At 37.6% G+C, this 27,891-nt stretch overlaps 1 protein-coding gene and 1 pseudogene across 2 annotated transcripts in view; one reads left to right on the forward strand and one right to left on the reverse strand.

Annotated features, from left to right (window-relative positions):
- Nucleotides 1-27,891, reverse strand: part of ITPR2 (inositol 1,4,5-trisphosphate receptor type 2) — a 508,028-nt gene that overhangs the window by 449,826 nt on the left and 30,311 nt on the right. For both annotated transcript variants that reach the window (XM_012457176.2, XM_064377368.1), the window contains exon 2: nucleotides 13,452-13,522. In XM_012457176.2, coding sequence (XP_012312599.2) covers nucleotides 13,452-13,522 — 71 coding nt within the window. The remainder of the gene's footprint in view (nucleotides 1-13,451; nucleotides 13,523-27,891) is intronic.
- On the forward strand, nucleotides 26,556-27,367 carry LOC105720523 (enoyl-CoA hydratase domain-containing protein 2, mitochondrial-like; annotated as a pseudogene).

The following is a 27,891-nucleotide window of genomic DNA, read 5'->3' on the forward strand; positions in this document are numbered from 1 at the left end:
CACCAATTATTACTCTAGGAATTAATTTCACATAAAGGTGCATATTAGGCCCAGCAAGTCTACCTGTCCCTTCCCCAAAGGCACAAATCTTTCAGGCCAAATGCCATCTTAATTAAGAAGCTTTCTTCATCACTCAAACAGGAAATTAAAATATTCCTCCCACAATACTTCACCATATCTTTTGATTCAGCCTTATCACTTTCTACCTAGTGTTATATTATATATATATCTTATCTTCCTCATATAAATTCCTTGAAAGCAGCATTCATTTCTGACTTGTCTGAACTGTAGCAACTACTTCACGCACTGCATTGCACATGGTGTATGTGTGCATGGTGTATATTCGATAAATCTGCTAAATGTATCCAAGATCTTTTTTTTTAACTTTAAGTTCTTAGATACATGTTCAGAATGTGAAGATTTTTTATGTAGGTGTACATATGCCACAGTGATTTGCTCCACCTATCGACCCATCATCTAGGTTTTAAGCCCCGCATGCATTAGGTATTTGTCCTAATGCTCTCCCTCCCCTTGGGCCCCACCCCTCGACAGGCCCAGGTATGTGATGTTCCCCTTCCGGTGTCCATGTGTTCTCATTGTTCAACTCCCACTAATGAGTGAGAACATGCAGTGTTTGGTTTTCAGTTCCTGTGTTAAGTTTGCTGAGAATGATGGCTTTCAGCTTCAGCCATGTCCCTGGAAAGGACATGAACTCCTTCTTTTTTATGGCTGCACAAGGTCTTACAGTGTTGAAAAACAAGCCTACCTTTCTACCTATCACCTATGCAACTTGAGCATGCTGCTTCTCTAAAGTGTGGTTTCCACATTTGAAAAACAGGGCTACTCAGGATTAAGTAGGATAACATGGAAAAAGGCCATTATAAGCACTAAAAGTTAAGAATTTTAATATTTAGGTCTTTCTATTCTTGAATAGTCTTGGCTGTTAAAATATTCACAGAAAAAAAGATATTTATTCAGTACTCACTAAGAATTTAGACACACAACTCACTCCATATACACCATAGGAAGGGAGATTTTTACACATGAGCCTACAGATAGTGAAAATTAACCCAAGTACATAGGATGAGGAAGTGAGGGAGCTGGAGAGCTGTTCTTACCCCATTACACCACATGCACCACGATTGTTCCTTTTCTGCCCATCACTTCCTATTCAGAAGGGAGACAATTGAATCTCACAATTAAAGCCACAAATCACCCAAAATTCACATACTGTTCATAACTCAGAGACACAATTAATTGTGTGAGTGTTGCCTTAAACAGTGGTTCATGAGACTTCCAAAACAGTCCTACTTTATCACTCAGAACCACACAACTTCCCTCTTCCCAATACAGAGACTAAAGTATTTTAAAGTATTTTAATGCATAAGCACTTTTACAATCCTGACTAGCTTTGACAGGAGAAGAAAACAGGAAAAGCAATGTGTTCTCATTTCATTCTGTGGCCCTTCTCTGAAACCTCATGGAGGAGAGTAAATTTATTATCCAATTTCCACTGTCACTTAAGAGTTTAATAATATGGCATTAGCAGTAAGGGTTATAAACAGATGACTTACCACAAACACACAGGATAAACATAGCAACAACATTCAACTGGAGAGTTTTAATAATTTTTTTTTTAGTATAAAGCATGGAACTACTGACTTGGAAATCCACTGCAATTTTCTGAACTTCTTTGAGTAGGGGCAGACTACAAAATACTACAAACTACTAAAAACATCTTGACTTAATAATAGAGAAGTTTTTGCCTTCTGTTATTCACACTAAAAATTTGTTAGAATCCACGTTGACACCTGTGAACTTAAATTTAAAGGTGTAGTAGAATTTAAGACTATAACAAACTAATAGGTCTACATGTTGCTTTAACATAAAACAACTAATCAAACAACTATGTTACATGCTGGGTAGTGTTAAGACACTGAAAAAGCACCTGGAGATAGAACTGAAATTATAGTGCCTTTAAAAATTATAGTTCTTAGCCTGGATGTGGTGACTCATACTTCTTAATCCCAGCACTTAAGAAGGCTGAGGTGAGAGGATCATTTGAGGCCAGGAGTTTGAGACCAGCCTGGTTAACATAGTGAGACATTGTTTTTACAGAAAAATAAATAAATACATAAATAAATTCTTTTCTAAAACTTTATTCATTAATTCAACAAAAATTAAGTCAGCACCAACAATATGCAAAACACTGTGCTTGATCTTGGCAACTGAGCAGCGCACAAGGCTACCATAGTCCTGACACTCACACAGTTTACAGTCTAATCACAGGTCATTCAATTAAAGAAACGGGTAAAAATTCTGACCATGCACAAGAATGTGAACATGTGTCCTCAGGCCCAAGTTCACCAACAAGTGCAGTAAACAATTTCCAACATGCAAACAGCTTCCCACCTCAACTTCCCGGATCTCTCTTCTTCTCCGCATGAGCACTCTCCCTGCCACTGGGAGAAACAGTAGGAACAGTGTAGAAGTATATTGTGGAACGAGATAACAACACCCTCTGGTGCAAACCAAAACCCTTGGTGGATGTAAGTTGGCCCCAGCCTTCCTGTTCGTGGGTGGGAGGCTCCAAGGCATGTTCTGCATGGTTTCCAAGAGGCCCCGGTAGGACTGAGCTTTAGTTGCTTCCACCAGGATTGAGCTTCATTAATGCACACTGTCTTACCTTTTCTTCCTTTCAGCCCATTCTCTCCCAAGTCCTCATCTGTGCTTCCAAGGATAACCTCCCAAATAGATTACTTCTACCAAGTCTTCCAGGGTCTGATCCACAGTTACCCCAACTTATACTATCCAAATCTATTTCTCCTCAGACATATCCAATAATGCCAAAAAAACATGAAATGAGATCATCACAACACGTACGCTTTACTAACTTCACAAATTTCAAGATGTCATAAGGCTGGGAATTAGAATAAACAATTTGGATAAGAGTTGAGATTTTTTTCAAAAAAAAAAGACAGAAAGAACAAAACAAATTTATTAGGCTAGAACAAGCCTACAACAATCAGCAACAAAATGAAAAGTAACATGTCCTCCACTTGATTCCAAAGAACCAATTACACAGCACAGGAGGAACGAAACAGAGTCCAGAGATGCAAATGAAAAAGCATCAGGAGTTTGGGTTGACTACAAGCACAAGGTGAGTCAGGGACTCTGGCCCAAGATTCTTGGGCTGTGCGATGGTTAATACTAAGTGTCAACTTAATTGAAGGATGCAAAGTATTGATCCTGGGTGTGTCTGTGAGGGTGTTGCCAAAGGAGATTAATATTTGAATCAGTAGGCTAGGAAAGGCAGACCCACCCTTAATCTGGGTGGGTACCATCTAATCAGATGCCAGCACAGCCAAAATATAAAGCAGGCAGAAAACCGTAAAAAGGCTAGACTAGACTAACCTCCCAGCCTCATCTTTTTCCTGTGTGGGATGCTTCCTGCCATCAAATATCAGACTCTAAGTTCTTCAGCTTTGGGACTCAGACTGGCTTCCTTGCTCCTCAGCTTGCAGATGGCCTATTGTGGGACCTTGTGTGATCGCATGAGTCAGTACTACTTAATAAACTCCCCTTTACATACACACACACACACACACACACACACACGTATATACATGTGTATGTATATGTATGTGTGCATATGCATATATATATCCATACATATGTATGTATATACACATATACATGTATATACATACCTAATGTATGGATATATATGTACGTATATACATGTATATGCATATACATACATATATGTATATGTGTGTGTGTATGTGTGTACATATGTATATGTATGTATATGTGTATATGTATATATATGTATATATCCAATTAGTTATGCCCCTCTAGAGAACCCTGACTAATACAGATTTTGGTACCAGGAGTGGTTCTAGAGGAACAGAATATTAAGGATGGAGTTCTTTCATTGGTTTTGGGGTTTCTGGAGTTGTCGGCTTAATATGATTAGATCCAAAACTGCTAAAGACTCTACTTCTAATAGTATGGAGAACACTGATAGTCCTTGGCATGAACTGTGTAGAGACTTAGGCAAAATAAATGTATTTGATACTCCTGACTCACCACTCATGAGAGGCAAGGAGTTTAGTGACTCTATACATAATACCTTTGATCATATGTGGAGAACCAAGGAACCTAATGAAGTTGGTTGATTGCTCTTAAGTTCACTGGGCAAAGTGATGAAAGAAAATGAGGAACTCAGGGATTCTAACTCCTGGCTTAGGAAGCAGATACTGTGCCTCAAATCTGATAAGATTGCCCTCAGTGAGAATCTTATCTCCTGTAGAGAAAGAGCTAAAACTGTGAAAAAATAGTCACAAGTTCTTATCATGCAAGTGGCTGACTTGCAACAAAAAGTGCATACACAGCCTCTCCAAGTGTCCACTGTTAAAGTGAGGGCATTCATTGGAAAAGAATGGGACCCTACAACTTGGAATGGGGATGTGTGGGAGGACTCTGATGAAGATGGGGACACTGAGCTTATAAACTTTGATGAACTGTTTTTAACAGAAGAAACGGCTTCCCTATCTCCAGTAGTGGCAACATCCCTTCCCCAATTCATGTTGCCATCAGCCTTTCTACCTTTGTCTGTGTAGATAAACCCTGTACTGCCTGAGGCAACAGTGATGAACTCCCCTGAGGCAGTTGCCAGGCAAGATAATGTTGATTCTCCTCAGGAACCATTTTGAACACCCTTGTTTGCTTCCAGACCTAAAACTAGACTAATGTCCTGGCAGGGCCCTAAAGGTGAGGTTCAGAGTGTGACCCATGAGGAGGTGTACTACACTCAGAAAGAATTGCTTGAGTTTTCTAATTTATATAAGCAGAAATCTGGAGAACAGACATAGAAATAGATATTAAGGGTGTGGAATAATAGTGGAAGGAACGTAGAGTTGGATCAGGCTGAATGTATTGAATTGGGCCCACTAAGTAGAGACTCTGCATTTAATGTTGCAGCTCAGGGAATTAAAAAAGGTTCTAATAGTTTATTTGCCTGGTTAGCTGAAATATGGGTTAAAAGATGGCCCACTGTGAGCAAGCAGGAAATGCCTGATCTCCCTTGGTTTAATGTAGAGGAAGGGATTCAAAGGCTTAGGGAGATTGTGATGCTAGAGTGGATTAGTCACTTTACTCATCCCAGCTGGGAGGTTCCAGAAAATATACCCTTGACTAATGCTTTGCAAAACAGATTTGTGAGGGCAGCACCTGAATCTTTGAAGAGGCCTGTAATTGCTCTTCTCTGTATGTCAGATCTAACATAGAAACAAGAGTCACTCAACTACAAAATTTAAATACTATGGGAATAATTGGATCCCAAGGTAGTAGGGGCCAAATGGTAACACTCAGCTGTCAGAGGAAAGGTGGGTGTAGCTACTGTAATGGACAGCAGAGGCAAAGTAGCAATCAGAATAGTCTGACTCAAATAATCATGGTGTTCCTAGAAGTGAAACTGATAAAAAGCCTATTGCATTCCTACTTAATTTATAGAAGCAGAAAACTTCCAGGTCGAATGGACAAAAGACTAATTTATATTACAAAACAGAGAATGATGACCCCTCAATCAGTTGCCAGACTTGAACCAGTTTACCTGAATGAAAGGGAGGCCAGGTCCCCTTGATGAAGGACCTCACTACACTACTGACAATTTATACTGTTAATCTTTCTCCCATCCTTCCCCAAGGAGATATTCAGCATTTTACCAGGGTAATTGTGGACTGGGAAAAGGGAAATGATCAGATATTTGGCGGACTACTGGACACTGGCTCTGAGCCAACATTGATACCAGCAGACTCAAAGTGTCATGTTGTCCTCCAGTTAAAGAAAGGGCTTATAGAGGTCAGGTAATTAATGGAGTTTTAGCTCAGATTCAACTTACAGTGGGTCCAGTGGTTCCCTAAGACTCATCTTGTGGTCATGTCCCCAGTGCCAGAATGCATAATTGGCACAGATATACTTAGCAGGGGGCAAAACCCCCACTAAGTGAGTGCTACTATTGTGGGAAAGGCCAAATGGAAGCCATTGAAGGTGCCTATACCTAGAAAAATAGTAAATCAAAAACAATATCGCACCCCTGGAGGAACTGCAGAGATTAGTGTCACTAAGGACTTGAAAGATGCAGGGGTGATGATTCCCATCACAGCCCCCTTCAGCTCTCCTATTTGACCTGTGCAGAAGACAGATGGATCTTGGAGAATGGCAGTTGATTATCATAAGCTTAACCAAGTTGTGACTCCAATTGCAGCTGCTGTACCAGATGTGGTTACATTGCTAGAGCAAATTAACACATCTCCTGGTACCTGGTATATAGCCATTGACTTGGCAAATGCCTTTTTCTCCATTCCTGTCAATAAGGCCCACCAGAAGCAATTTCCCTTCAGTTGGCAAGGCCAGCAATATACCTTTACTATCCTACCACAGGGGTATAAACTCTCCAGCTTTGTCATAATCTTATTCAGAGAGACCTTGATTGCTTTTTGTTTCCACAAGATATCACACTGGTCCATTAAATTGATAGCATTATGCTGACTGGATCCAGTGAGCAAGAAGTAGCCAAACACACTGAACTTATTGGTGAGACATCTGCGTGTCTCACCAATGGGAAATACATCTGACTAAAATTCAGGGACCTTCTACCTCAGTAGAATTTCTAGGGGGTCCAGTGGTGCGGAGCCTTTCGAGCTATTCCTTCTAAGGTGAAGGATAAGTTGCTGCATTTGGCCCCTCCTCCAACCCAGAAAGAGGCACAATGTCTAGTGGGACTATTTGGATTTTGGAGGCAAGACATTTCTCATTTGGTTGTGTTACTCTGGCTCATTTATTGAGCGACCTGAAAGGCTACCAGTTTTGAATGAAGTCCAGAACAGGAGAAGGCTCTGCAGCAGGTCCAGGCTACTGTGCAAGCTGCTCTCCCACTTGGGCCATATGACCCAGCAGATCCAAAGGTGCTTGAGGTGTCAGTGGCAGATAGGGATACTGTTTGGAGCCTTTGACAGGCCTCCATAGGTGAATCACAGCAGAGACCTCTAGGATTTTGGCGCAAGGTCCCACCATCTTCTGCAGAGGTGCTTGCTGAAGGCAAAGGGAATACAGAATGGATAGTAGAAGAAAGTAGTCATCAGTATAGGACCAACTACAACCACATGATCAGTTGCAAAAGTGAGGAATGTAATTGACATCATTATTTCCTCCTTCTTTTGCTAAAACCATGTTTTTAGCATGTACAGGTATGTATACACTTGTACTAAGAAAATATCTTCAAATTTCCCTTTTCCTTTATTATGTGACATAGACTTATTGACTTTCTATCAGCATTTAAGTATTGTAACTTTATGTAATAGCATTTGGGTTGGGGATTGGTGCATTTCTGGTTGTATGAAGGATAGTTGTATTATGTTAGGTATGATTATGACCTTATTATTGTCTTTATTTGAAGATTATATATGATCTCAGGAGATGCGTATGGGTTCAAGTTGACAAGGGATGGACTTGCGATGGTTAATACTGAGTGTGAACTTGATTGAATTGAAGGATGCAAAGTATTGATCTTGGGTGTGTCTGTGAGGGTGTTGCCAAAGGAGATTAATATCTGAGTCAGTGGGCTGGGAAAAGCAGACCCACCTTTAATCTGAGTGGGAACCATCTTTATCAGTTGTCAGCATGGCCAGAATACAAAGCAGGCAGAAAAATGTGAAAAGGCTAGACTGGCTTAGCCTCCCAGCCTACATCTTTCTCCTGTGCTGGATGCTTCCTGCCCTCAAACATCAAACTCCAAGTTCTTCAGCTTTGGGACTCAAACTGGCTTCTTTGTTCCTCAGCTTGGAGATGGTCTATTGTGGGACCTTGTGATCATGTGAGTTAATATTACTTAATAAACTCCCCTTTATATATATATACACACACACGTGTGTGTGTGTGTGTGTGTGTGTATCCTGTTGGTTCTTAATAAACTCATATATATATATAAACTCTTTATATATATAGATATATATATGTGTGTAGATAGATAGATAGATAGATCCTATTAGTATGTCCCTCTAGACAACTCTGACTAATACAGGCTACAAGTGTGGCATCCAAAAATGAGAGGCATTATCATTAGACAAAACCCAAATGCACTATGTTCAGTTCTTTCTACACGGCTCAGAATTAAATTGACAAACAGAAGCCTAACCATAAAACAAACAAAGCAGTATAATGAAGACAGAAAAATCCCTGAAGAATTTGTAACTGGTAACAGTTAAAAGAACTAAAAAAAAAAAAAAAAAAAAAAGACTAGAAGAAAAGATCCACAGGAATATGGTCATTCTAAACAAATACTTAACAGGCTATCACGTGGAAAAAGGATTAGATTCAATCTGTGTGGCTTTATAGGACTAACAGGTAGAATTCATAGGCGGGACTAATTCCATAGATATTATGGCATAGTGGTTAAAAACAAATAGCTCTAGAGTCACAGAACTTGGTGGAAGTCCCAGTCCTACCACTAAGGAGTTCAGCAACTTTAAGATGGTTGCATAACTTCTTTATACTTACTTTCTCCACAAATTAGGATAGCAATAATTTCTACTTCATGTGATTACTGAATAATAATGCATACGAAGCCTCAAGTACAGTGTTGCATGTATTACATGTTCAATAATCTTAGTTGATTTCAAATCTGAAATAGTTTCGGTCTTCGACAACAACAACTAAAAGTATTCTAACACCAAACCTGAAGAAATTCCATATAGCAACTGTTAAGCTGGTGGAGCAAATATTCATCATGGGCTGAGAGTGGGGAATCACTGTGTTAGACAAGCTCGACACATTCGTTCGACTACAGAAAAGGTCAAAACAACTGCCTAGCAAGAACACACTTTCATTTATGCACATGAGTGCATAACCTCCATGAGCAGAGGCAAAAGGTTAGGCCCAGTCTTCAAAGGACTTCCCTGAATTACTTGAAGAAAAGGAACTGAGCTAAAGAAGAGATTTTGTCCATTTTCCCCCAAGTCCCTGATTTTTACTACCTGCTTTAGTGTTGCATTCCACAGCAAAGAAATTCTCTATATTCGTTCCAATTCCTGAAGCGTTCTGACTTGTTACTTCAAAATGACTGAGTGTTGATTGCCAGAATGGCCCCACGGTAGGCTTGGTGCATTATGAAATAGTCAAGTGACAAATGATCAGAGAATCTCAGAACTGGAAACTTCAAGACCAAATAGCCCAATGCTGAAAAACACGTAATCAACTAAGAGAAGGGACTGTCTTCTCTTCCCTCCATCCTCCAGGAAGTGGTCCCTGCATTCTCCATTACTGTCATGTTTTATCACCCTGACGGTAAGGAAGGACATAAACCTCTCTTTAAGTCGATTTAAGTTGACTTCTCCTAATAGAAATGGAACATGTATCAATATGCAAACTTTTAGAAAAATAATACTAAGAAGAGTTTTCTAGAGAAGGGGGAGAAGTGTGGAAAGGAATAGGGAAAAAGTGAAAGAATATAAAATCAATTTAAGTAACTACCTTATTAAAGGGAAGAAGATTAAATTGTACATCAAAAAATAAGACCTATGACGAACTCTGTTGGTATTACGTGCCCTCTGGTATGAAGCAGAGAGAAGGGCGCATAACCTCTGAGGTATTCTCAAAACTTTAACTCCAGTCCAACCATGACAAAAGCATCAGACAGACACACAAGATACACTCTATAAAATATCTAGCTAATACTCTTCAAAAATATGAAGATCATGAAAAACCAGGGAAGACCAAGACCAGATCAGAGAATAGAGCAGACTAAGGAGACACAATGACTAAATGTAACAAAGGATCATAGATGGGATCAGGAACAGGAAAAGGACTTTAGTGGAAAGCTGGTGAAATATGAATGAAGTCTGGAATGTAGTCACTAGTAATGTACAAATGATAACTTCTTAGTTTAGACTAATGTCCCCAGTGAGATGCAAATAACAGGGGAAAGAGAGTGAAAAAGAATTCTCTGTATGCCTTCACAACTCTTCTGTAGAGCTAAATTTATTCAAATGTTTACAGTCTATCTTTTAAAAATAGAGATTATTTGATCATTAAAGAAATTTTACTCACATGAGAAAAAGCTACTATGCTTCTGTTAATATCAATCTACTGTATGGTATCTATTGAAAAATGGTTGTTTACCAGGTTTTAAATAACCCTTTGGAAATTGTTTGCTAAAACTTAGTTTCCTCTGTTCGCAAGTGAGGTAATGTGACACAGACAAAAGAATATTTCACCGTGGAACGTTGTCGCCACAGTCAAAAAAATTGGAGGAGTTGTACTAGATTTACTTTTAATTGCCTACCGGCTGTAAAATGTTATGATTCACTTGAACAAATCATAGCATGAGTATGAAAAACAAAAATCTTTTCAAATTAATTTGAGAATATCATTTGTCTGGCTGAGGCAAGAGGAACTGAGGTGCAGCTGAACTGTTGATATGCTATTGTTTCTTCACCTTATCTAAAAAGTAACAATAAGGGAGGGTGCTCTGGAAACTTGGCAGGGGAGTCTGGAAATGCTGGGATGGTGATTCTGGGAGGCAAATCTATGAAACAGCAATGGCTTTTAAAGCCAAAAGGAATGGGGGAAATATATTCACGCAGAGAGTGGCCTAAGGCGAGAGCTATAAAGACAAGCTATGCAAAAGGATGAGGCATCTGGTCATGCACTGTCTGCTCCCAACTGTTAAGAAGCCCAGGGCAGAGGCAAACCCAGCTCAGGGAATTCTCTGGGACTCTGGCAGGATAAAGTTCAACGCATCATGAAAGAAAGGCTGGGGCTTTAAGATAAGAGAGAACCCTGAGTTCCCAATAGGAAAGAACCCTCTTTTTCCAATGATGAGTGTAGATAAATGGTTTAGTCTAAAACGGGAGGTAGAAAATGAGAGTAAATTAGCAAGGATAATGACCTCAAAGACTGGATTACAGGAAAAGCCAGGCTTTCACCAGAAGGATGGAGTGTCTGAAAAAGTGATTCATGCTCTGAACCAGTGCCCAGTGAATAATATGAGACCAAGTATCTGCATATAATTATCTTGTGGGTACAGAGCTGTTACCCCAGGTTCCCTTAGATACTCTAAAATAATCTTCGCAAATTTAAAACAATTCACCTCACTGTGGATTGAAAGAGGAAAAGAGGAAAGGCAGTCATGGAGTGTAAATGTTAATCTTTGAAAGATTCATTCTTCCTTGGGGACCTACAGAGGAGCAAGGCTGCCCAGGCTCATGCTTGTGAAGTGTGAGCACCCCTGGGAACCAAGTTTTATCACATGATCCCAGAAAAAGTTTGAGTGTCTCATCCAAAAGCACCTAATGGTTATTTTGGGGGATATGGACTATGGGCAAATCACTATGCCTAGAAAACACAAAAAGAAGAAAATAAAATCCTGCTCTTGTGAAGAGGCAATAATGTAAGGGTTGAGTCAAATATGTTTAATGGAAATGCATTATGCCTTTCTATCATAAGGTAACTACCATTTGTATAATGACTTAAAACACTTTTACATTTATTCTCTGGAAATATGTCAGGGTTCACAAAACCTTGTGTGGTAGTCATCGTTCTTGTTATTAGCCACATCTACTCCCACTAGCCAATGACAGACGTCCTCTGAGGCTCAAAGCAGGTAGATGACCTACTTAAGATAACACAGCCAGCAAGCAGTACAGTCAAAACCTGAACCTCATGCTTTTTCCTGCTACAAATACAGATTTGTTGTCCCAGTTTGCTTTTAGAACTTTTCTCTTCAATGCGCTACAGTTCACCAAAGAGTGTCTAGTGGTGGATGTGGTTGTATTTACCATCGCTACTCTGAACTCAGTGTGCCTCTTCCACCTGGGGAAGAGTGTTTTCCTTCAGTTTAGTAAATTCTCACCCACATTCCTTCACATAGTGCCTCTATTCCAGTCTCCCTACCCTTTCCTTCTAGAATTCAGCGAGACACTGCAGGAACTTCTCAGCCTGTCCTCCAAGCTTTTTGTGACTCATCCAAATTTTCATTCTTTGTATCTCTCTGTGCTGCATTCTGGGTGGTTTCCTCAGATCTCTCCTCCAGAGCACTAATTCTCACTTCATCTTTACATAATGTGCTAGCTCATACTTTTCAGAATCTACCTTTATTCATACTATCTGTCCTTCCATTAGGGTTTCTCTACCCTCTTATCTTTGAATCATCTCACACACACTTCCTGCATTGTCTCTGGCAGGTTGTTCCTGAATATTAGTAGCCTACGTGTCACCTTCACAGTAGCTTCATTCTAAGTCCATCCTCAGTGGAAACTGTTTACTGCAAGAAGACCTCACTTGCCCAGGGTTAGGGAAGTATCCCTGCTGAGTAGTTCTGCAGGTGTTTCCAGTGGTAGTTTGTGTTCCACAGTCTGTCTTATGCGAATTTCTCTACTTGGGGAGAAGTCTAGCTCTCTTATAAAGTGACCAATATAACTCAAAGGACATTTTTTTTGTGCATGTCAGTTTCTCTGCAAGGATCTGAGTCTAGGGAAAATGAAATAAATAAAATATTCCCATGAGAGATATTGTATATAAAATGCCCATCACAGAGCGTAAAACACAGTCAACATTAATCCAATGCTAACTGTTTCCCTTTTCCATTCAGTAAGCAGCAATCTTGATTTGGGCTTGTGGCTCTGAAGAATCCCTCCATCTCTCTCCAGTTTTTAATCCTTTAAAAAGGCTGTTTTTCACTATTATGAGAATGAATGCGTATACACTGTTCAAAATAAATGCCATTTTAAAAGTATTTTTAGTATTATTATAAGTATGTATAAATTATGAAATTGATTTGGACAAGCTTTTAATGACGAGTTTTAGCTTTCTGTGATTCTCTAAAGATTCCATTAATCATTCTTTTGTAGGAGTTGAGTTATCATCAGTCTCTTACTAGGTTCAATTTCTCATTTGAAGAAATTATCAAGCTATTTCTAAAATTATGCTTAGGAATTCTAAGACAACTGTCAGTTATTACACACCATCAAAACTGCTATTTTAAAAAGTAAGCTAACACATCATTGCCACACTCCTGAAGAGTTTACAAAGATAAATTTAAAAGATAACAATGAAACACTATAACATTTATAATACAGCTGTCAGATAAGCATATAAATAAATATTGTTCAGCTGCATTTACTGGTTTGAAAAGTAGCCTTTCACAGTTAATTACTGAAATTTCCTTTTAACAGATAGACCATTGTCCAGCAAAACAAAAATTAAAACTATTCTCTCATATAAATCCCTTAATATGTAAAGGAAAAACAATGGAAAGATTGTTGAATTTTCAGTGAACATATTTATATCTGAAAGTTTCACATTGAATAAAGTTTTGACATTACTTACTTTGAGACACAAAAATAATCCGCCCTCTTAGCTCAGACATTAAAAAAATATGTATTTCTTACCTCTGAACTTCTTGGGAGGGTTGGCAAGGTCCCCGGCCTCTGGGTGCACCACACATCTGTCATCCACTAACCTAGAAGGAAAAGCATGTTTACATTGTTAACATCCTTCTCATATTCATAAATCATAGACTGTACATGGATATTGTATAAATATTTACCAAAAGTTTTAATACCATTCTTCATTAAGTAACTTTTTAACAATCACAGGTCTGTAAAAATATTTGGTTGTAAAGATATAAAGCCAGGTTTATGAAATTGAAACATAGGAAACATTATTAAGTGGTAGGAAACTAGTTAGATATCTCACGACATGAAACACTGTAGAGCTCTTTAAAGCTACATTAAACAAAATGCACTGGCCTGCAAAATGTTTATAGTATGTTGTGAATGTAGTGGTAATCCATCAATAGATACATACATGCTTAAACACATACACAGACACACACACACTTCTACACATACATACAGGAATGGAACACAGATAGCAAAATATTAAGAGTGGTCAGATTACCCATAGTTTTTATTTTCCTGTCTTTTTTTTTTTCCTGTATGTATGTATGTTTTACAGGGAATGTGTAAGCTCATGAGATCAGGCTTCTGGAGTGCCCATAGAGTAGGTGGTTATACTACCTATCCTGCATTCAATCTCTGGCTTGGCCGCTTCCTAGCTAGATGACTTCATGTCTCTTTCTTTATACCTAAACAATAAGGATAAAAATTCCTACCTCACTGCATTGTTAGGAAGATTAAATGACTTGATTTTTTTTTTTTTCGAGACATAGTTTTGCTCTTGTTGCCCAGGCTGGAGTGCAGTGGCACAATCTTGGCTCACTACAACCTCTGCCTCTTGGGTTCAAGTGATTCTCCTGCCTCAGCCTCCCAAGTAGATGGAATTACAGGTGCTCGCCACCATGCCCAGCAATTTTTTGTGTTTTTTAAATAGAGACAGGGTTTCATCATGTTGGCCAGGCTGGTCTTAAACTCCTGACCTCAGGTGATCCACCCACCTTAGCCTCCCAAAGTGCTGGGATTACAGGTGTGAGCCACCGCGCCCAGCCATGACTTGATATTTTTAAAGTGCCTGGTACAAATTCTGGCAGTTTCCATCTAATGGACAAATAAAATCAAGAATCTTCTGTGTCTTCACATAATCTCTGCACTTCTAGAAGAGTGCCTGACACACAACAAGTGTTCAACAAATCTAAGTCAAATGAATAAATTGTCTTTGTAGTTACAACAATATGTTTAATCTCTCTTAAAATATTTATGAGAAGCCAATTTGTAGGGCAATTTCAAGATAGAGAAGCTGAATCTGAACTGAGAGCCAGGAGACATGAATCTCTTGTTCAAAGAGAAAGATCTCTTTGAATACCAGACTTACTAACTTATTTCTCCATTGGTTACATGGTGGGAATACCCAGGAATTTTTCCAGAATATTGTGAGAATGTATGTGAATTAATTACATGTATTTATTTGAATTCATTTAAAGGGAGACTCCCAAACTGCAATCTTGCAATTAAAAAAAAAAAGAAAATGAAAAGTATTAACCAGATTCCCTAGCATGCATCAACTCCAGCACAGGAGTTGAACTGCAATGGTTATCCTAATCAAAATAAAACTTTCGGTTCTTCATTTATCTAGTTACTGGAAGCAGACACTTCCTAAATCAACAGATTTCTCTGTGGGATCCAATTTCCGCAAAACAAAATGCTGATTTGGTCAAGGAGTACAGTTTCTACTTCGATTTTTTAAAATATATCCTTCATTCACACTGGTTTACTAAAATGTGGTTTTACAAGAGCTGCCAGGCATGCAAGAAATTCCTTTTTAGAGTCTCTAAAAACTGATTTATTAGAAACAGGAAGTCACATTGGCTCAAGAGAAAGCAAACCCAGACTTCTACAATGTCCAACTTCCACAATGTCCAACTGTAACATTCAATCTGAAAGTCTCCAATAGTTGTGAGAATATCACGACATAAGAAGTAACTAAAAGTGCTGTGAGGGAAAGGTCAGCTTTTCTAATTGGTCAAGACATGTTAAGAACTCGAATATAATGATTAAAAAAAATCATAGTCTTATTTAGAGCACATACAAATTACATAATGTAAAAATTACAAATGACACTACATTCTATTCATTCCTTGTATGTGTACATTCCCACAAAAATACAGACTCCTATGAATGCCATTGAGTCCCCACCTGTGTGGACCAGCCATCAAGATGAATGGGAACTGAAGCTATAAACCAGATGACAGTGTATTTATGTAAACACTAATATCTATCCTCAATTATCTGATAGCCCAGATAAAAACATAATAATTAGGAGTGACTTTAGTTCTAAAAATTTGTCCTATTCCTTATACAAAAATGTCTGTGAAAATCACAAAGGCAGTCCTTATACAAAAATGTCTGTGAAAATCACAAATTTAATCCTGAAGACTTAAAGAATTGGGATTGAATTTGAAGAGAATGGAAGGAAAAAAAGGATAGGAGGAGGAGAAAGATACAAGGAGTATGAATCTGTTATAAGACATATATGATCATTGGCATTAAAAGTCAAACAGGATTTTAATGGTAGTTGGAATCCTGTTTGACTTTTAATGCCAAAATCCTGGAACAACTTCTACAATATCCCCAACAGCCTCTTCTTGAATACTTCCAGGGCCAATGTATTTACCATTAACCATCATTCTGACAGCATATTGGAAATGTGTTTATATGGAGGTAAAATACCTTCCCTTTCCCAGTACTTATCACATTTTCTTTTATCTCCTTGCCTAATTGTCTTGAGTGTCAGAATAAATTTTAAGCTCATCAAGTCAGAAATCCATCTTGTTTATCATTATATCCTTGGCATCTACTAGAATGAGGTGCAATAGATGCTAAATAAATATTTGTTAAATAAATAAATGAGTCAATGAATAAATGATATTGGCTTTCCAATTAACTCTCACTCTTTGTTCCCAGTTCCTTCTTTCGGGACTATACAGACTGTTTTCTTTTTCTGAGATGAACAAGCTGATTTCTCTCCAGTGCTTCTTCACGTAGATATTTAGCAGGAGTTTAGCATCCTTCATACACCCAAGTGCCAGCATCCCCTCACCTGTGATCCTAGAAACTATCCACATGAGTCTAGATGCATCCCAATGAGGGCAGTGTACAGGGGACTATTACCTCCTTCTTTCTGATACTAAACTTACAGAAATGCATCCTACAATTTTAGTAGCTCCTGTGGCAGTCAAGGTTCCCCTCTGACTTTTATTGGGTTTATAGTAAACAATAATTCCAAGTCCTTTTCATGTGTACCACTGATAAGCCAGGTTCTCCCACCCACCAGTAGGGCAGTTAACTTTTATAACCTAAGGACCGGAATTCACAACCAAATAGGGATAAATATAAAGATTGACCTTTGGTCTATGAGAAGAAATCATCTGAAAAACATGAATCTATTCCATCCCTAGTTAATTCATTTAGACCATGTCATGATTTTGCCCACTTTAACCACTCATGATCAGTGTTTCCCAAATTTGGCTGAATCATCTGGGGAGTTTAAAAAAAAAAAAAGAAAAAAGCTTTCCTTTGTCCAGACCTATAGAGTAAAACTTTCTGAGGACAAGGATTGTGTGTTTTAAAAAGCCCTCTAACTTTCTTTAAAAAAAAAGTTTAAAGAACTCTACCAATAGACTGTATCACAGCCCATTACAATTTTATAATTTCATATAAATATATGCAACATGATTATAAGCTCCAAGAGAGTCAGCCCATTTCTGTCTTGCTCACCATTATAGGGTCATCTTTAAGCATTATGCTTAAAATATAGATGGTGCTAAATAATTATTAATTGATGAATGATTGAAGTGACATTTAAAATCAGTAATGCTATTTTTGATAGTTAACATAAACATTAAAATAACTAGGAGCAATAAACAGTTGACTAATAGGAGATGAAAGACAGATTTGGAAATATTCCCCAGGTACATATGTCCTAGAAAATTATCAAAAATGTCATATTCTGAAAAAGGCCAAGATAACCTGCTCTAAAAAATAAATACTAAACTTACAGAATAAATACTAAACTTGCAGAAATGCATCCTACAATTTTAGTAGCTCCTGTGGCAGTCAAGGTTCCCCTCTGACTTTTATTGGGTTTACAGTAAACAATAATTCCAGGTCCTTTTCATGTGTACCACTGATAAGCCAGGTTCTCCCACCCACCAGTAAGGCAGTTAATTTTTACAACATAAGGACCAGAATTTACAACCAAATAGGGATAAATATAAAGATGGACCTTTGGTCTATTTTATCTTTGTTAAAAATAAAGTATATTATTATTTATTTTCACAAATGTCAACAGTCAAAAAAATGAATTGTTTTCTTATGCATTTTCTAGGTTTTTGTTGTTTAAGACACTCTACTGCTGTCCATGTGCAGAAACATAACTGAAATCCATCCTTCCTACCTGGCTTCAGTCTACAGAAATTAACTGAAATTCATCCTTTGAATGCATCTTCAAGTTTTATTTCTTCATTAAAGCTATATTTCCCCAATGGGAGATTCTTCTAAGAATTCCAATTGTAATTTTAAATTATCCTCTAGTTTGCAAGATGATTCATAAGTATGTCATATATATTAGTCTTATCTTTCCAATCAAATAGTAACTATGATCTGTCAATCACTGATTGCATGAGGAGTACTGCTCTCTGTATTTATAAATATGATCACTAATTTCCAAACCATTTTGCAAAACATTTTTCTTTTGCAAATTAGAGAGCTCAAATGTTATGGTGGAGATGACAGCTCAAGAGCAAAGCCAAGATTAGGACTCAGATCTACAAGACCAAAGACTTGGCTCCCTCCTTCTGTTCCACTAGGCTGAACTTGTATTCTCTTATATATGCCACATACTCTGCTCTGCAAGTATACATGAATGGTACAATAATAGAGATGTAGCAGACACCCCAATATTTTTTTACAGAAATGCTAACTGGCTTTCATCGATGTCTATTCCAGCTTTAACATCTCATAATTCTATAATTCCATTTTTATAGTATCTAAAATTAGAAAGCAGTATTGTACACCGAAGTATTTCACAAACACCATTAATTTCCATAATGCCTTCCTGATTTCTGCCATACCTAGAAACTCAACACCAAAACATACTGAGGTAAGGAAAGGATGAATTATTAAACGATGTTAGGATAATTAGTTGTCTTTTGGGGGAAAAACGACATAATCTCTCCTTCACATAAAAAGTCACCACATGAATTAAAGTCTCAAATGTGATAAGCAAAGCTATAAAACTTTTAGAATATATGGGTGATGATACTCATGAATAGGAGAGTAGAAAAAAATTATTTAAGCCAGACTAAACAATAAGGACAAAATATAAAAGACCAATAAGTTTATCGACATTAAAAGTAAGGACTTCCATCCACCCAAGGACAATATAAAGAGACAGAAGAGTCACAAGGCCACTGCTATGTTTGTGCATTTTTGTACAAGCATATTATAAAAAAAGGTGGTAGCATCCAGCAACGGTGGCTCAGGCCTGTAATCCCAACACTCTAGGAGGCCGAGGTGGGCAAATCATCTGAGGTCAGGAGTTCAAGACCAGCCTGGTCAACATGGCGAAACCCCGTCTCTACAAAAAATACAAAAATTAGCAGGGCATGGTGGCACGCACCTGTAATCCCAGCGTTTGGGAGGCTGAGACAGGAGAACTGCTTGCACCCAGGCGGCAGAGGCTGCAGTAAGCCAAGATCATGCCACTGCACTCAAGCCTGGGTGACAGAGTGAGACTCTGTCTTAAAAAAAAAAAAAAAGGATGGCAGCACACAAAATCAGTTCTGAAATGTGGTCTATGTTCCACTGTTGAAGCCACATACAGTGACACAACTGCCCAGAAGTCATGGTATGTTTGCACAAGAGAACAGCCTGGGCAGCCAACAGAGGCCTTTTTCCTCATTCAAACAAAGAAGCCACAAATACTAATAGCATCCCCTTAACACACAAGTTACAAACTAAGAAAAGATATTTGCTACAAAGGCTTACTATCAGAAATTTATAAGGAATGTCTAAGAATCAATAAGAAAAAGACAACCAAACAGAAAAATGCAAAATAACTCATGAATAAGCCTGAAGAAACACTAATATCTTTTATAATCTGATAAAATGTTCAATTTCATTTGTAATCAGAAAAAAATTCAAGCCAAATTAAAATCTTACTACATATCCAACAAATTGGTAAAAAATAAGGTAGGAAGAATATTAAATGTTATTAAGGTTTTGAATCAATGCAAATTTTCACTCACTGCCACAGGGAGTAGAAATTAGAGCAAGCAATTTGGAAAAAAAATGTGACATTTAAAAGTTGAACATAGGCATACCTTTCCACTCACCATTTATATTTCTAGACATATATATGCTCTATAGAAATCTTACAAACCTGCATCTGAAGGCATATACAAACAAGAGTGTTCAAAGTAACACTGTTTATGATAGCAACAACTGAAAAAAACAAATTTTCACCAATAGTAACATGGATAAAGGAGTTATGACTAAATAAATAATTTCATACAATAGATAACTACCAAAAAAAGAAAAATCTGTGCTGCATGCAATGACACTAAAAATCTCAAAAACATAAAGTTGAGCTTTAAAAAAAGCAAGTCCAAAAATAATGTTATATAATTCCATTATATAGATGCATATATAGGCAATACTAAATAGCATATATTTTAGGAATACACATGGGGTAAAAAAAATTAATGTATAAAATATATGGCTATCAGATTTTTAAGTAGATTTCTAAAAGAAAACAAATAATTCCTTTGTCTCCAGCCTCTCATTATTCCAAAAACTACAAAGAAAATGCCACATAACTGATAAAATGTTAGTTGTATTCTTTTCCCTTATGAAGCCAGAAGTGGTATTTCTTATCTGGAATAAATTAAAAAATAAGCATATCATTTTTCTGATGTTTGTTTACCACATATATCTGATCTATTTACCACTAAGTGATATAGTTCATTTCTAACAAAATGGCTCTGAAGTGCATTTAAATAAAATGAATTTGGGGAAAGAGAGAAGATGGGGCATCCACACTGGATATTACTAAAAGCTTTTAATAGAGAGGGGATTAAGATGGTGGCTAGGTTCATAAGCATCATGAAATTGTCTTCAAAAGAACTTTCAGAACTTTATCACAGATAACTTTATCCCTCAACGCTGGGATTTTCACTCTACTTGACTATATGAATTTCTCCCTTAGCTGCAATCTTCTGGCTTCTCACCTGAACTGTCCCTCCACCCCACCAATCTACCACAGGCCCCCACAACCCTGGCTCGTCATTCAATATAGGGTCCAGCCCTATAGGGTCCTGTGAGTCCCTCTCTACAGGTGTGGAGACAAGAAACTGTGAAAATAAAAACACAAGACACAGAGATAGACAAAAGAGAGTTTGGGCCCAGGGGTCCACTGCCAACCAAAGTGTGGAGTCCGGCAGTGGCCCCAAGTGCCTAGAAACTGACTTTTATTAAGTACAAAGCAGGAAGCAGGGTAAATAGGGTAAGGTAATGGTAGTCAGTGATAGGGTCAGGTAAATTCCATGTCTTGGAGACAGGGGCTCAGGATTTTCAAGAAGCCGAGGGGAGGAGAAAACCTAATGCATCAGCACTTTTTTTTAAACTTGTCAAGAATATCAAGGATGTTAAAATTTATGTTACTATTACTAATTCTTATCTTAGAAGAAAGAGAGGAACCAGGTGCTGAAGTGGAACATGAAAGTAGACATGGAGCGTAACCACTGAAGCACAGGATCACACAGAGACAATTAAGCCCCCAGATGTCTGCGGGCCTCCCTGACAGTTGCCAGGCCTACCACAAGAGCTTGGAAGAGTGGACTTTTCTCTTAACTGCCCCCAGGAAGGAGACATTTTGGCCATTTTGGACATCTCCTTTCCTAGCTGGCTGAACAGCAGGTGCTTTCACAGCACTGATGCTACCGCAGAGCTGAGGCGCCCTCCAGCAGCGCTTATGTGGGCGTGACAGAGGCTTAGAGCATCTTGCCTTAAGGTCACCTCTTTCCCAATGCCACTTCAGTTCCATACTTCATGACCTGAGACTTATTAGAAAAATTAAAGAATACATGATTGTATATACATATATTTTTATGATTACATGCGTATAGCTATGTTATTTATGATTATATGTAGGAATAACTAAGTAACTATATCTCTAATTCTTTTCTAAGTCAATATTTATATGAAAACAGACTGAGGCCTCAGACCCTTGCCTCGGCTCTTGCGGGGTTCTCCCCTCCACAATTCAATCCCTCCTTCACCTGCATTTAGAAGCAGCAGTAGAAGAGAAGAAAAACCCTGACTTTCTCATCCTTGGCCAGTTGTGTTTATGCTAGTTACTGAACCTCACTGTGCTGCATTTCTTAAATGGGGCAGCTCCCACAAGTTCCTTGTATTTCTGTGGTTTTTTGTTTGTTTGCTTCTGTTTCGTGACTAGAGTTGGCTTATCATCCTTCACTAGTGCCCTCTGACATGTATCATAATTTATACACTGTAGTTTGAAAGTTTTAAGTGTTAAGCATGTATTTTTTAGAAGTTTACAAATTATTTTATCATTACAAGCTAAATACTAGTACTAAGTGGTTTTGTTCCATTCATTCACTATAGTCTTAGAACACATTATTTTTAAAATGTAATATCTTGCCATTTAGTAATAGGTACATTTTTTTAACTTAGCTAACACTCAAGTTGCCCAAATAACACATTATTTTTAAAATGTAATATCTTGCCATTTAGTAATAGGTACATTTTTTTAACTTAGCTAACACTCAAGTTGCCCAAATAAATCGATCCCAAGGATGTTAATTCATGTTTGCATGGTAATGAATTTGTCTCATAACCCAGAATAACTTAACAACAAATACAAGGTTCTACAAATGTCTAGTTACCCACCATATATCTGAAAGGTCCTATAGATACTCCTGAACAAGGCCATAAATAATTCAAATCCTGCAAAGAAGGAAGTATTTTCATTGCAAAACTTTCTGCCAAAATGTTTTCTAACTTATAAATGCAAAACAGATGCAACACCACATTCATTCATGGCTACACTCACATTTTGCCTGTCTATGATGACAAGAAGAGTTAAGGGCATATTTGTTTGCCATTTGAAATGTGTGATTTATTTTTTTAACTAATAAAATCTTTTTATAACTTTTTGTTTAAAACACTGTTAACTCTTTTGTTTTACAAAGTCTAAAAACCTTTCTTTAAGCTATTAACTTTCTTTTTTTTTTAATTTTACTTTAGGTTCTGTGGTACATGTGCAGATCATGCAGGATTGTTGCATAGGTGCATATATGGCAAGTTTTTAATGGTTTGTAAATTTAAACAAATAAATTTAGCATTATCTCCTCTTTTTAGACCTGTCTAATTTCAATAATATTCTTGACTAACACATATTTTGGCTTAAATATTAAAAGTGTGCTTAATCCCATATGTAAGTTTTTCAATCATGCATAGGTTTGTTGCTGCCAATATTTCCAAAACTGGCTTCACTCAAAGTTAGAATTCTGCTTGCTCTTAGGTATTCAAAATATTCCCACTTATTTTTCCATGAAAGATACAATTAACCTATATACAAATATAAATTATAACATAAACATTAACTTTGAAGTACTACTAAAAATACTGAATGAATCCATATATTTAAATTTTTTTGATGAATGCTATCACCCTGATCAAATGCTTTAATATAACTATTAACTACCTTTTCAAAATATGGTTATCACATGACTACAAAGAGAATGCTGTTTCTGACATATTAATCTTTTTATAAATCACTTCAAGAAGCCATCATCTTGTGAAGCAATTATCTTCAGAGTATGGGTACTAATGAAACTAAGGGGGAAAACAACTAAAAGAGTTACACATAGCCTTTCAAAGAGAAACATATCCATCTGACAATGATTTCAGGAGGATTTGTCCTTATATTTTGAAAGCTTTAAGTCCTAATCCAGCCAAAGAAAAATAATCATAACTTTTTCTTCTGGGTTTCTCTTTCTCCATCTAATAACTTCCTTTTCTTTATCCTCTTGACCCTGCCTCCTGAACCTCTTTGAACCCAGTGTTATTAAAAGTCAGTTTGTGAAGCATTGTGTCCTAGCTTGTCCATTACAGTTCTCATGAAAGTCAAAGAATCTGCAAAGTACCTTTCTCAGAATATGAACAGGCATCTCTACCAGTTGAGGTCAATTATTTAGTAGTGGCTGAGCTGACCTTAACTACTACCAGTTCTCAATCACCTTCAAAGAGCCAGACAATCACTGGTGCTAGTAAAAGTGACTCACTAGGCAAGTTCAGGTTCAGATCTTTACCACTACCGCACTGTCATTTCTATCTGAGTTTTCACCACCTTGCTGACACCAATTTACAGGTGCTCTCAGGCAAAAGGCCATAGAAATCAGAAACCCACCTCATCCCACTCTCTTTTTCCTAGTACACACACCTCCACCACCCCAGGTTTCTGTCTGCTTTTGGTCACTCTCCAGTGCCTACACATAGTTGTTTTTTATATTTTGTCCAGAATTTATGGTTGTGATCAAGAAAAACCTTTCCACTCAGAAAAAAAGACCAAAAACAATTTTATAGTTGATACACTGCAGATTAAATTCAAAGAAATATGAACTCAAATATTTTTTAAATCACTAATAAGACAAGGAAACAAGTTACTATGCATGAGTCACCAAAAACAACAAATATTGTAATTATCAACTAAAAATATAAAATAACTATGATGAAATGTTTAAAGAAATGAAAGATAAATTTTATAAAAAGGGTAAGGAAGAAGAACCCATCCAAAATGGTCAGAGAGCTTGGCATGGTGGTACACCCCTGTAGACCCAGATACTTGGGAGGCTAAGGCAGGGGGATTGCTTGAACCTGGGCAACATAGCAAGACCCTATCACTTTAAAAATTATGGCCAGATAGATTTAGTAAAGAATTCCTAGGAATGAAAAATAATTATTGAATAAGTAGGTGGATTTAAGACAGTAAACCAGACACAGCTAATTAACATCTTCAAAGGAAAGTTTTAATAATTAATTGAAATGAAGCAGAAGACAAAAGGATAGAGAAAAATATGAAAGCAGGTTAAGATATATAAAGGGTAGGATGAGAACATTATCAGGCATATATAGTTAGCATCCTGGAAAAAGAGACTGAAGAGAATGAAAGTGAGGCAATATTTGAAGAGATAATGGCTGAGAATGTTCACAGCTAATTAAATATATGAATCCACAGATATAGAAAATACAACATACTCCATGAAATACATATATTTTAAAACACTAGACACATTGAAGAAAAATACAGGACAGCAAAGACAGGACAGGTCTTTAAAACAGCACAGGAGAAACAAATACATGTGAAGCAATTTGATGGGCAGTAAACTTCTCAGAATCCATAATCCAAGCCAGAAGAGAATCATTTCTTCAAATTCTAATAGAAAATTTAGCTATCAAGCTAACACTGTGGCCCCAGAAAAATCTCACTTTTAAGAATAATATAAAATAATAAAATATAAAAGTATTTTATAAAGTAATATAAAAGTATTTTTACAGAAACAAAAACAAAGAATTTACCACTAACAGACTTTCTCTTAAAAACCTTCTATGGGATATACTTCAGGCAGGAAAAAAATTATCTTAGTAGAAAAATTTGAGTTATAAGCAGAAATTGTGAGAAAAAATCAGTAAATGTAAATTAATCTAAACAAACATTGTCAGTATAAAAGGATAATAATAACTAATACATAGGGTTTAAAAAGAACAGCATTAAAATACCATTAAATACCATTATAATACCAACAGCAGCATATAAGTAGAAAGGGGATATCAGAGTTAACTAGTTCTATGGTTCTGAATTGTACAGCAATGAGTTAAAATATCAAGTACTTAATACTTTGTTGAGTATGTACAGTAAAATGTTTCCTGATCGCAGCTTTATTGAGGTACAATTGACAAATAAAAATGGTATATATTTATAGTGTACAATCTGATGTTTTGATATATGTATATACTGTGAAACAATTAAATCAAGCTAACATATCCATCATATCACATACTTTTTTTTTCCAGTGGGAACATTTAAAATCCACTCTTTTAGCAATTTTCAAGTATACAATACATTATTATTAGTTGTAGTCACTATGCTGTATGATAGATCTCCAGAACTTACTTACCTTGTCTAACTGAAACTTTATACCTTTTAACCAATATCTCCCCATTCCTCTGCCCCACAAGCCCCTGGCAACAACCATTCCATGTTTTGCTTCTATGAGTTCAACATTTTTAGATTCCACATATAAGTGAGACTATCCAGTATATGCCTTTCTGCGCTTAGCTTATTTCACATAGCATAATGTCCTCCACGTTCATCCATGATGTTGCAAATGACAAGATTTCCTTCTTTTTCAATGCTAAGTAGCACTCCATGGTGTATATACACCACATTTTCTTTATCCATTCATCTGGTGATGAACACTTAGGCTGATTTCATATCTTGTACACTACAAATAATGCTGAAATGAACATGGGAGTGCAGCTATCTCTTCAACATACTGATTTTACAGATTTCATTTCTTTTGGATATATACCCAGCAGTGGGATTGCTAGATCATATGGTAGTTCTAGTTGCAGTTTTTTGAGAAACCTCCAGACTGTGTTCCATAAAGTCTATACTAATTTATATTCCCACCAACAGTGTACACAGGCTCACTTTTCCCCACACCCTCCCCAACACTTACTATATCTTGTCTTTTTGATAACAGCCATTCTAATAGGGGTAAAGTGATAGCTCATGATGGCTTTAATTTGCATTTACATAATGATTAAAGATGTTCAGCACTTTTCATATACCTGTTGGCCATTTGTATGTTTTCTTTTGAAAAAAAAAATCTGCTTAGGTCCTTTGTCCATAATAATCATAGTAAATTTAATTTTTTTAACATACCACTTAAAAGGTAGATTTGGGGAGGGCCCAAGAGGCACCTTCCCTCCCAGCCTGCATCCCAAGGCTGCATGTCTTGCCCTGCGCTGAGATTCTGCCAGGGCACACTGAGCCCCAAGATTCAAAAGCACACTCGAGAGGATCCGGACCAAGAAATCACTGAGATTCTGATAACAGACCTGGGCCAACAATGCCTTGGGGAAGGTGTTCATAATTGAGCTGCTAGAAGCTCTGGCTGGCTGCAGGAGAGCCACCAAGTGTCCTGCTCTTCAGAAGTGGACTGAAGGGTTTGTTCTGTACAGGTGCAGACCTGAAGGAGTGGGAGCCAATAAGTGAGTCAGAGGTGGGGGTCTTTGTCCAGCAATTCCAAGGTCTGATGAAGGACATCACAGCCTTTCCTGCACCGACCATTGTAGCTATGAATGGGTTCGCCTTGGGTGGAGGTCTGGAGCTTGCCCTGGCCTGTGACCTCCAAGTGGTAGCTGCATTGGAAGTCATGGGACTGATTGAGAAACCACTTGATGGCTCCTCCTGGGGGGAGGAGGCACTCAGAAGCTGACACGCTGCTTGGGGTGGCCCTAGTGAAGGAACTCATCTTCAAAGGCCAACAACTAAGTGGGTACTGGGGCTGGTGAATCATGCTGTGTCCCAAAATGAGGAAGGTGATGTCGCCTACCACTGGGCATGAGCACTGGCCCAGGAGTTCCTACCCCAGGCCCCCACTGCCATGTAGCTGGGCCAAGTAGCAACTGACCAAGGCATGGACATGGACATTGCATCAGGGATGGCCACTGAAGGGATATTCTATGCCAGAACATTTCAACCTGGGACTGGCTGGAAACATGGCAGAGAGAAGCAATCCCCAAAATTTGTTGGCAAATGACCCCCATTTAACCTTCAGTATGAGAAATGCATACCTTGAACAAGATCCAGAAGGAAAATTTGCATCAGGACTGCCCTCATCATTTCACCTCTCTGGGCTTCGGTTCCTTCATAAGGATGATGATGGATATGATATGACTGGCATGATGCCTGGAACCAAGATGCTAACCATACCACCTACTGCTACCTTCCTTAACGTCACCTTAGGATTGGTTTGCTCTGGAGAACAGCTGACTCTCTCTACTCAAATAAAGAAAATTAAAATAGATTCTTCTTGGTCTTTGTATCATTGGTTGTCAGGCCCTGGCCTCTCTCTCAGTTATCAGGCACTCACTAGAGATGTCAAGAGATTTTAACATATCCATAGTTCCTTCCTCTGGACAATAGAGATAATAAAGTCTGGTATTGGTTGTACAAGTGCCAGAAAGCAGAATGCAGATGCCAGCTCTTTGCCAGTTACTGCATAACTTTGGACAAATTGTTTAAACTCTGGGCCTCAGCTTTCTCATCTGCAAAATGAAACTA

Source organism: Aotus nancymaae, unplaced genomic scaffold, assembly GCF_030222135.1.
Source record: "Aotus nancymaae isolate 86718 unplaced genomic scaffold, 86718_ANA_hifiasm-v0.15.2.pri h1tg000016l, whole genome shotgun sequence".
Classification (NCBI taxonomy): Eukaryota; Metazoa; Chordata; class Mammalia; order Primates; family Aotidae; genus Aotus; species Aotus nancymaae.